This window comes from Cicer arietinum, chromosome 5 (assembly GCF_000331145.2).
Source record: "Cicer arietinum cultivar CDC Frontier isolate Library 1 chromosome 5, Cicar.CDCFrontier_v2.0, whole genome shotgun sequence".
In the NCBI taxonomy this organism is placed as follows: domain Eukaryota; kingdom Viridiplantae; phylum Streptophyta; class Magnoliopsida; order Fabales; family Fabaceae; genus Cicer; species Cicer arietinum.
The window spans coordinates 54,459,685-54,470,367 of record NC_021164.2 but is presented as its reverse complement, the minus strand read 5'-3'; the positions used below and the strand labels follow the sequence as shown (position 1 = coordinate 54,470,367).

The 10,683-nt window shown below is 37.4% G+C and overlaps 1 protein-coding gene across 7 annotated transcripts; it reads left to right on the top strand.

Annotated features, from left to right (window-relative positions):
• The first annotated feature begins 4,147 nt into the window (after positions 1 to 4,147).
• On the top strand, positions 4,148 to 9,868 carry LOC113784938 (uncharacterized). Of its 7 annotated transcripts, none has more exons than XM_073368323.1 (6): positions 4,148 to 4,486; positions 8,687 to 8,923; positions 9,003 to 9,071; positions 9,151 to 9,298; positions 9,372 to 9,508; positions 9,627 to 9,868. In XM_073368323.1, the coding sequence occupies exons 1-4, from the start codon at positions 4,394 to 4,396 to the stop codon at positions 9,157 to 9,159; spliced, it is 408 nt and encodes a 135-aa protein (XP_073224424.1). In that variant the 5' UTR covers positions 4,148 to 4,393; the 3' UTR covers positions 9,160 to 9,298; positions 9,372 to 9,508; positions 9,627 to 9,868. The 7 variants fall into 7 exon arrangements, with proteins under 7 accessions (XP_073224424.1, XP_073224421.1, XP_073224420.1 ...); XM_073368320.1 differs by having other exon boundaries at positions 9,003 to 9,098; XM_073368319.1 differs by having other exon boundaries at positions 4,150 to 4,486; positions 9,003 to 9,098; positions 9,165 to 9,289.
• The last annotated feature ends 815 nt before the right edge of the window (positions 9,869 to 10,683 follow it).

Here is a 10,683-nt window from a genome sequence, read left to right as displayed (position 1 = left end):
AAGACAAAAACCACATTCGCACACCTCTAACAACCAAATTCCATGACTCATTTCTTGGAGAAATTGAAGCAACAAAATATGATTTTTGTTTCAGACATTGGATAAAGATCAATAAGAAAGCTTTGATAAAGAAAGCTTAAAAGAATTGTGTATAGATAGATAATATGAATGATATTTACAAGGGAGACGAAATGAGAGAGTACCAAAGATAGACTGTTAACGGAGTATTAAAAGAATTCGTAAAATAAAATAATTTTTTTAATTAAATTAATTTGAAGCAGGTGGTTGCTAAAGTAGTGTTTAAAAAACAATTACAAAAACTGTCAAGTCGTGGTGTTAGTGACTGTATTTTGCTGTTATTCTTCTTTTTTAACTGGCCACTAAATTCTCAACAGTTAAACCTCAAGTAGTGGTGTAGTGTATTTTTAATCCATTCTTTTTATTTTTATTCTTTTATTTTTTTAATTGGCCACTAACAAGAGATATTATATTGTATAGATTACCTTTCAATTGGCCACTCAATTCTCAACCGTGAAATGTGAAATGTCAGGTCGTGCATTATATTTTATTTTTAATTGGTCATTCACTTCTGAAGTTTTATTTTTGTCTTAAAAAAATCTTTTATTTTTAATTTATTTTTCTTATTTTTTAATTGACCATTAACTTCTCAACGGATACATGAAAAAACTGTAAGTCGTGGTGTATTGTATTTTATTTTTAATTTTTTAATTGACCATTAAATTGTATCGTGGACAAAGATCGTGAGGTAACAGAAGTTTTATGCTTTTCTTACAAAAAAACTTTTTATTTTTAATTCATTCCTTTTATTTTTTTAATTGGCCATTAACTTCTCAAGAATAAACACGTATTATTTCTATTAATAGAAACTTATATTTTCTTAACACTCTAGTTTGTTGACACGTGTCAAACTTGCCAATTTATCATGTTTGCTTTATTATAATGTATAGATTACTTGGTTTAATTCTAAAAACTAACTAGTACTTCTAAGGTTTTCATACAAAAATTCATTTTAAATTAAACAAGAAAATACAAATTACAACTTTTATTCCCGGTATCACCTATCAGAGCGGGGTTCCTCCCAAACTTGAACTTCAAGACTCATTAACCTGTAACAACTGCGATTTCGCAAACGCAAGGCCAAGCCAGTCAATCACAAACAATGAAGGGGGTGAGTTTTGAAATCATGTTAATAGTATAATATAAATAAGAAGAACACGCAAACAATCATAATAGAACCGTATCATCACACAATCAGTCCATCAAAAAAATATCACATTAAAAGGTCAAAATCACTCAAGGAAAATCAATAAATTTCACTATAACATCAAATTGTCTAAGAGAAGTTATCACCATACACGATACATATTAATCACAACAAAACAATCACGATAAAATGCAATGCTAAGCATGAGCTTATACTCTACTTCACAATATGGTACAATTCTAACTCTGAAGTACATGGTTAGGAGGCTTGATACTATGCCACCATCCCGGTGGGCGGACAATTCAAATTAGCCATGTCCTTATAGATCCCCTCAACTCAACCCGAGACACATATACGCGACAGTCGAGGTAAACGCGTGTTGCATGGTAGCTCCCGACATTTGGAGTGCTACCTCCAAGTCACTTAGAAACTCCCCACCCGAATACCTCCAAGGTCTAACAATCTTGTCTTAAGGCTCAACAGCAAACCGCCAAATTCAGACTCATTCAGTTGTACTTCCCCAGAATCACTAGGCTTGTCGGACCCTACCTATATGATGACAAAATAATCTCTACTTCACGAATTCTCAATATTTATTTTCTCCTCTCGTTAGCTTAGACTACTCCATTAAGAACATCATTTTTAGGAATCATCATTATCTCATCAACCATGGGGTACTTCAATATTCTCATCACAATTTTATAACATCATTAATCATACATAATCATGAATATCATATAAAGTCATCACAATTTCATAACATCACTATCATCAATCAAACATCATCATTATCATCACATAAACATATGTCATACAACGCATCCATATTTTATTATCACATCACATAAATTTGTCTAATCAAACATATGCACATAATTTCATTCAACATCCAACATCACAACAATATCAAATATCAAATACCACACAATTATTCAAAATTAAATCAATCAACATTTTATAACATTTCTATTTTACATTTTAATATCACAATCCCAATATTTTCACATTAATTAATTTATCTCTCAAAGGACTACTGTTGTACGTAGCGAGCTCCGGATGAATTGTTGGGAAATATAGTTTTCCCATTCATCTCAAATTATATTATACTCATGAATTCAAACGATCTCTCACTCCTTACCTTATTTTGATGCTTTCACGCACGAATATGATTCCACGGGCAATCAACCTTTGTTCTTTGACTCTTTTCCCTTCAATCGATCCAATTCGACGGTTTATGGTTAAACGTTAAAAATAAATTATGAGAAGAGACTCAAAGAACTAAATTTCGAAATTAGGTTAAGGTAACTTACCATAAATCAGAAAACTAATCAGTGGATAATATAGCCACTTTTCACGCGATCGTTTTGGCGTTGGTTTCACTCAAATCGGACTTATGGTGAAGGAGAACATATTAAAATAACGAATTCTACAAACGTAGAAGTCAGGTATTTTAGAGAGAAATTGGGTTGTTAAAAATTTTGAAAATTATGTTTAATTGACGAGTTAAATAAATGAAATAACATACTCAAATTTGGGTGAAAATGGAGAAACTTTTCTGGAACAGTTATCGATTACCAATAGGCATGTTAGTGTGTTTTCTCTTGCTTATGCGGCTGAAGCTCAAACCCATTGGTCCCTTTATTTATTTTATGTTTTACTATTATTATTTTTATTTTGCTAAAACAAAACCAATTGTTACTTAATCTCATTTATAATACTCTTCCAAACATCAATTAATTTTCAAAAACATTATTAATATTTTATAAATTAGAGTAATTAAAATAATCAATACAAAAAAAAAACATATTACTAATAATTGAAACTCTCTCATTCAAAATAATCTCTACAATTATACTTATTTCTCAAAATACTCACATTATAATAATATCAGCATATTAGAAAATAGTCAAAATTATAAAATAAATAAATATAACATCAATATTTTATATTAATTACTAAATCATAATAAATATATATAAAATCACAATGTCATAACAAGTATATAAAAATAAACGAAATCAAACACAATATCAATTCTATCTCAAGATAATTATTTATAAAAAGATAATTAAAAATAGAAAATAGTTATAAATAATTGAAGTATAACTATATGCATATTTAATATCAGTCAAACGCACATAAAAATATTATATTAATTTAATACCAGTATATACACGTAAAATCTTCTAAGATCTCATTCATTAAAAGATTATACTAAAATACTATTTAGCAAAATATATAAAATATAATATTTGTTATTTAGATTGCTCTTGTAGTTCAATATGTATAAAAGTAGCACATAATCTAAAGCACCTATATAACAAAAATTAATCACGAAATTTATTAACATGTATTCTTAAATAATTTTAAAACCAAATTAATTATTTAAAATCCTATTTTATTAATAAAATAGTTTATTATAAAATTTGGGGTGTTACATGTCTCATAGACTATCATCAAACAAAACATATTTAGGGTGATTATTAGAGGATGCACAAATCTTTGTCTTCTTTGTAGCATTGACTTTCATCAGAGCATTTGAATTCTTCAAAGCATTGACTTCTTCAAAGTGTTGAACTTCTTCACAACATTGAGTATATTTCTTCAGAGTGTTGACTTTCTTCAAAGTGTTGACTTCGTTATACGATACAATATAAATTATAGTCAGATGATCAGATGCTTGATGTGATTATTAGAGGCATGTGCAGACACTTTCTTGTCATGCTTAATAGGGTCGAGTTGGAACAAGATATGCTTAATGGGTAAATTCGTCTGTATCGTAATAGGATGAGCGAGGAAATATTGTCTTAACTTTCAGGCATCCATGAACGATAAAAGTTTGAAATAGGAAGATTTATCTATTAACTTGTCTATATTTGGGAGGGTAGGCATCCTTAGGGCATGCTTTATTAAAATCAGTATAGTGAATGCATAAGTGCCACTTATTATTTCTCTTTTTGACAAATACATGATTGGAGAGCCAAGTTGTGTACTTGGTCTAGGTTACAAAATTAGTGTTTAATAAGTCATCTACTGCCTTCTTTGTGGCTTTGACCTTCTTTGGTGATCGTTTGCAGCGACGTTGTGCAACCCACTAGCATTTCGTATCAATGGAGAGTTTGTGACAAGCAGCTTCAAGATCTATTCTCAACATCTCATCAGCGGTCCATGCAACTAGATCTGCATTGTCCCTCAAACAAGAGACGAGGTCTTCTTTCACGCTTGGAGCGAGATCTACACCTATTTTCACAACTTTTCCAGGTGTGTCCCTTATCCCAACTTCTTCGAAGGATTTGTCTGGCTTTGGCCGCATATGTCCCTTTTTGATGGGATTTACTCATTCGATCATCGTCTCGTTGTCCATGTGGGCATCGATCTTTGTCATCAATATGTCAATAGTTGAAACATTCATTTCCGGTATCACGATTTTGGATTTTATCTTAGCATCAATCTCAGCGTTCTTTAGTGAAGCTAGAAAGCATTGTTTAGATGCTTCAAGATCGACTTCTATGGTACCTTCCTCTCCATCTATGATCTAATACCTTGGTTTTAGGTGGAAGGTAAATGAGACTACTCCCAGCGCAACTAGAGCAGGTCTTCCCAAAATGCAATTGTATACTAATTGGAAATCTACAACCAAAAACTAAGTTGTTATGGTTTTTGCAACTATGCCATTTCCTAAGGTGACCATTAGATCCATATATTCCCAAAGGCGGGTGGTAGACCCGTTGAACCTTGCAAATCGGCTTTGGAGCAGAGGAGTAAATTTTTCTTCGTTAGATTGAGTATCACGAATAGACTTGAATGCATTATATCACATGAACTTCCTTGGTCCATAAGGACCTTGTGCACGCTGTGGTTATCCATTAAAACTAGAATGAGGAGAGGGATGTGATAGTTTGTGACTTCATTTCCTCATCATAAAACGATATCAGCGGGTTTTTCTTTATGGGAAGACAAGATCATCTCGTTGAGGTTTCTTTTGACGCAGTTACAACTAACGTGTTCAACATTAGGATGTCCCCCTGATATGACATATATGCCAGTAAATAGTAGCCACTATTTGTGTGATTGTTCTATCATTCGAGCTATGACATGGATTTCTTCTCAACTGGAATAAATTTTCCCACTGATAACTATGACCTCTGGCTATGATAGGGATTTCTAAAATATTTTCTCTTATTCGCCCAAGGTCTCTCTCTAATTGGCAACGAGAATCTGATGTTTCCATCTTTGAATTTCGCGTAGAAGCAATCTTTCAAGACGTGTTCCCTCATGACGGTAAGTGGAGTGTAAATCTTGTATCAAGGAATGATACCTCGTATTTATTCTTTTAATCTCTCTTTTTCTAGCCTTCCTTCTCTTATTCTTTATAATCTATTTTCGTGTTCATGCCACTCGAATATGGCTTCATTAGCTTTCAAATATTCTTCATATTGTATGTAGTCCTTTGCTATTTCCAGCAAGTTGTTGAAATTTTGGGGTGTCTTAAGCGTGATGCTCTTAGCAAAGTCATTCCCTTGTCTCAGTCCTTGTGTTAGGAGGTAGGTTTTGATTTGATCATTGGCGTCTATGACATGGACGACCTCATTCGTGAACCTTTTAATGTAGGCTCGTAAGGGCTCATCTTTCTTTTGTCGGATGGCTCCCAAAGTATCGACCAACTTCAGTTGTTTCCGTGAAGCGACATATTGAGTTGTCGTTCCTCATCCTCACTCACCTCAACACGATGATGCTGAAGTTCGTCAACCTGATATGGTCGTTGATAATCCGAGTGAATTCGAGATCAACCGTGATTGGGTACCTCAGTGACGTGTGCTGAATATCCTTAAACAATGTATCATTGAGCAAATGAGACACATCTTCAATTACAACGTTCCACTCAGTAAAGTTCAATGGAAGATGCACACGATGATTCAACAAAGTAAGGAAATGACTGAAAGCTAAGGTAGCCAATCACGGTTGATCTCGAATTCACTCGGATTATCAACGATTATATCAGGTTGACGAACTTCAGCATCATCGTGTTGAGGTGAGTGAGGATGAGGAACGACAACTTCAAAAGGAACTATTGCTTGATGATCCTCTTGAAGTGGAGGAGGATGAGGAACGACAAGAGGAACTATTGCTTGATGAGAACGACTATGTGATTTTCTTGTTCTTCTCCTGCTTTGAAAATATGGAGGAGAAAAGCGATACACCGGATTTCTATTCCTCTGCACCTTTTCAACCCTTGCCCATTGACCACCCCTTGGCACCCTTCCATCACCAGCACCTTCACCCACATCCTCAGCAACATCAGCACCAGCACCAACAACCTCACCAGCAGCAGGCTCAACACCAACAGCAGGCGCCTCAGCCTCAATGATACATTGTTTAAGGATATTCAGCACACGTCACTGAGGTACCCAATCACGGTTGATCTCGAATTCACTCGGATTATCAAAGGTCATATCAGGTTGACGAACTTCAGCATCATCGTGTTGAGGTGAGTGAGGATGAGGAACGACAACTTCAAAAGGAACTATTGCTTGATGATCTTCTTGAAGTGGAGGAGGATGAGGAACGACAAGAGGTTGCTTGATGAGAACGACTATGTGATTTTCTTCTTGTTCTTCTTCTGCTTTGAAAATATGGAGGAGAAAAGCGATGCACCGGATTTCTATTCCTCTGCACCCTTACAACCCTTGCCCATTGACCACCCCTTGGCACCATTCCATCACCAGCACCTTCACCCACATCCTCACCAGCAGCAGCAACATCAGTACCAGCACCAGCACCCTCACCAGCAGCAGGCGCCTCAGCCTCACCGGTAGCCTCGCCTTCACCGGCAGCCTCGCCTTCACCGGTAGCCTCACCCTCACCAAACTCATATTCTTCATCATCCTCTTGAGGTGGAGGAGGATGAGGATCGACAACTTCGAGGGGAATTTGAGAGTGTCCCTGTGGTCTTCTTATAGTTCTTCCTCTGCGGAAATACGGAGAAGAAAGGCGATGCACAGAAATTCGATTCCTCTGCACCCTTGCCCACTGACCACCCCTTGTCACCCTTCCATCACCAGCAGCAGCAAGATCAGCACCAGCACCCTCACTGGCAGGCTCAACCACAACAGCAGGCGCCTCATGCGCCTCAGCCTCACCCACATCCTCACCAGCAGCAATATCAGCACCAGCACCCTCACAGGCAGGCTCAACCACAATAGGCGCCTCAGCCTCACCGGTAGCCTCACCAAACTCATATTCTTCATCATCCTCTTCAAGTGGAGGAGGATGAGGATCGACAACTTCGAGGGGAACTTGAGAGTGTCCCCATGGTCTTCTTATAGTTCTTCCTCTGTGGAAATACGGAGAAGAAAGGTGATGCACAGGAATTCGATTCCTCCGCACCCTTTCAACCTTTGCCCACTGACCACCCCTTGGCACCCTTCCATCACTTTCACCCACATCCTCACCAGCAGCAATATCAGCACCAGCACCCTCACAGGCAGGCTCAACCACAATAGGCGCCTCAGCCTCACCGGTAGCCTCACCAAACTCATATTCTTCATCATCCTCTTCAAGTGGAGGAGGATGAGGATCGACAACTTCGAGGGGAACTTGAGAGTGTCCCCGTGGTGGATCACTTTCACCCACATCCTCACCAGCAGCAATATCAGCATCAGCACCCTCACCGACAGGCTCAACCACAACAGCAGGCGCCTCAGCCTCACCGATAGCCTCGCCCTCACCGGCAGTCTCGCCCTCACCGGCAGTCTCGCCCTCACCGGCAGCCTCGCCTTCACCGGCAGCCTCGCCTTCAACAGTACGCTCGCCCTCACCCTCACCCTCACCAAACTCATATTTTTCATCATCTTCTTCAGGTTGATGAGGATGAGGATCGACAACTTCGAGGGGAACTTGAGAGTGTCCCCGTGGTCTTCTTATAGTTCTTTCTCTGCGGAAATACGGAGAAGAAAGGCGATGCACAGGAATTCGATTCCTCTGCACCCTTTCAACCCTTGCCCACTGACCACCCATTTGCACCCTTCCATCACTTTCACCCACATCCTCACCAGCAGCAATATCAGCACCATCACACTCACCGGCAGGCTCAACCACAACAGCAGGCGCCTCAGACGCCTCGGCCTCACCGGTAGCCTCGCCCTCACTGGCAAACTCGCCCTCACCGGCAGCCTCGCCTTCACCGGCAGCCTCGCCTTCAAAAGTAGGCTCGCCCTCACCCTCACCCTCACCCTCACCAAACTCATATTCTTCATCATCCTCTTCAGGTAGAGGAGGATGAGGATCGACAACTTTGAGGGGAACTTGAGAGTGTCCCCGTGGTCTTCTTATAGTTCTTCCTCTGCGGAAATACGGAGAAGAAAGGCGATGCCGATGAATAATAATACTGTTTGTTTATAATTATATTGTTTAATTAGTAATAATTATTATTTTATTATTGACGTTTGTTGTTTGTCTCAGATTGTAAATATTGTTCTCCAAGGCTTTGAGGAGGAAATTGAATGTAACGTGGGTTGTTTGGCTACCTTAGCTTTCAGTCATTTTCTTACTTTGTTGAATCAGCGTGTGCATCTTCCATTGAACTTTACTGAGTGGAACGTTGTAATTGAAGATGTGTCTCATTTGCTCAATGATACATTGTTTAAGGATATTCAGCACACGTCACTGAAGTTTACTGTCACCCCAACTGACTTACAGGTACGGTAAATGATATATAGGATTTTCATGTAAGTTGGATATACGAATACAATATTAACTTGTTTTTTGTTTTGTGCAGGGTTACAATATAACTTTAACCTATCTGTTACATGAGCTACGTATAGTTGAACCGAACTGCGTAAAAAAGGTGTTGCGTGGCATCAATTATGTCTTGGTACGTATTAAATGTTATTTATTTATATTGAATTTCAACTCTTATTTTATAGTTGTTTTGATGCAGTTTCGAGAAGAGTAGGTGGTTGCAGTGTTTACTCTCTCGTTTCCGGCCAACGGTGAGAATGAAGATGTTCAAGGGTTGGAAGCAGTATTTGACGGGGTGATGTTGTTATAGAGGGCTGTGTAATGGTTGTTGACGTAAGATACCAATTAATTTGCGGGTTTTAGTTTTATATGCAAACTAAGTCTAAGTCTCTCTTCGTACTTGCAGGGCACAATGGAAGTGTGATATCTGGAAGTGATGTAATTCTCCTGAATTCTCTCTATCAGTCTCAGCATCCACTGGGAAACATGTTCAGTATTTGACAGGGTGATGTTGTTATAGAGGGCTGTGTAATGGTTGCTGACGTAAGATACCAATTAATTTGCGGGTTTCAGTTTTATATGCAAAACCAAGTCTAAGTCTCTCTTCGTACTTGCAGTTTTATATGCAAAACCAAGTCTAAGTCTCTCTTCGTACTTGCAGGGCACAGTGGAAGTGTGATATCTGGAAGTGATGTAATTCTCCTGAATTCTCTCTATCAGTCTCAGCATCCACTGGGAAACATGTTCCTTGAGACTCTTCAACAAGTGATATTAGAACTATGATTTGGTTTGGTGGAGAAGCAGGACATGATATTGGATATTTGTATCGAAATTCTTTCTAACAATGTAATCAGGAAACATGTTATGTTGGTAATAATGATAATATAAGTATATGATGTAGGAGACTCTCCCTCAAATTTTATTCATTTTAATCGTTTTGAGACAACACAACAATAAGAATCAGTATTCATGTTGGTAATATTAGGGACAACAATAAGAAACTACACTTACAATGCTTAATCACATCTACAAATTTACTGCATTAACAAGATAATCCAGAATCCCAATCAATCCATGCATTTTAGAATAAGTATTCATTTTCTTAGTTACATTGCTCGCTACTAAGATATTTATTTTCTATTGTACTTTTTAAAAGATAATTGCATTTTTTATGTTTGAGAGATACTAAAAAGAAAATTTAACTTAAGATAACAACTATTTTCTTATGTAGTTTGTGTGTTTTGTCAAATACAAAAAAAGGAAAGATTAAATCCCTAAAAAGATTGTTCTTCTTGTAATTTTCTACATATTATAACCTGTTAATTTGAGCAACAAGATTTCTTTTCCACAGTACCAGACATATTTGAAACATTTATGGTAGTTCCATGAGGAAGACTAGTAGTAGAAGCAGACTCTTGTGCAGCAAGTGCCTTTTTACTTATAATTTGATAAATATCAAACAAAATGGTTTGAAAAGCCTTCTCAACATTTAAAGCTTCCAATGCTGAAGTCTCTAGAAATGAAAGACTCTCTTTCTCAGCCAAACTTTGAGCATCATCAGAAGATACTGCTCTTAGATGATTCAAATCAGATTTATTTCCAGCCATCATAATAACAATGTTGGAATCTGCATGGTCTCTTAGTTCACGAAGCCACCTTTGAACATTCTCAAATGTTTGTCTCTTGGTTATGTCGTACACTAACAACAGCTCCTCTGT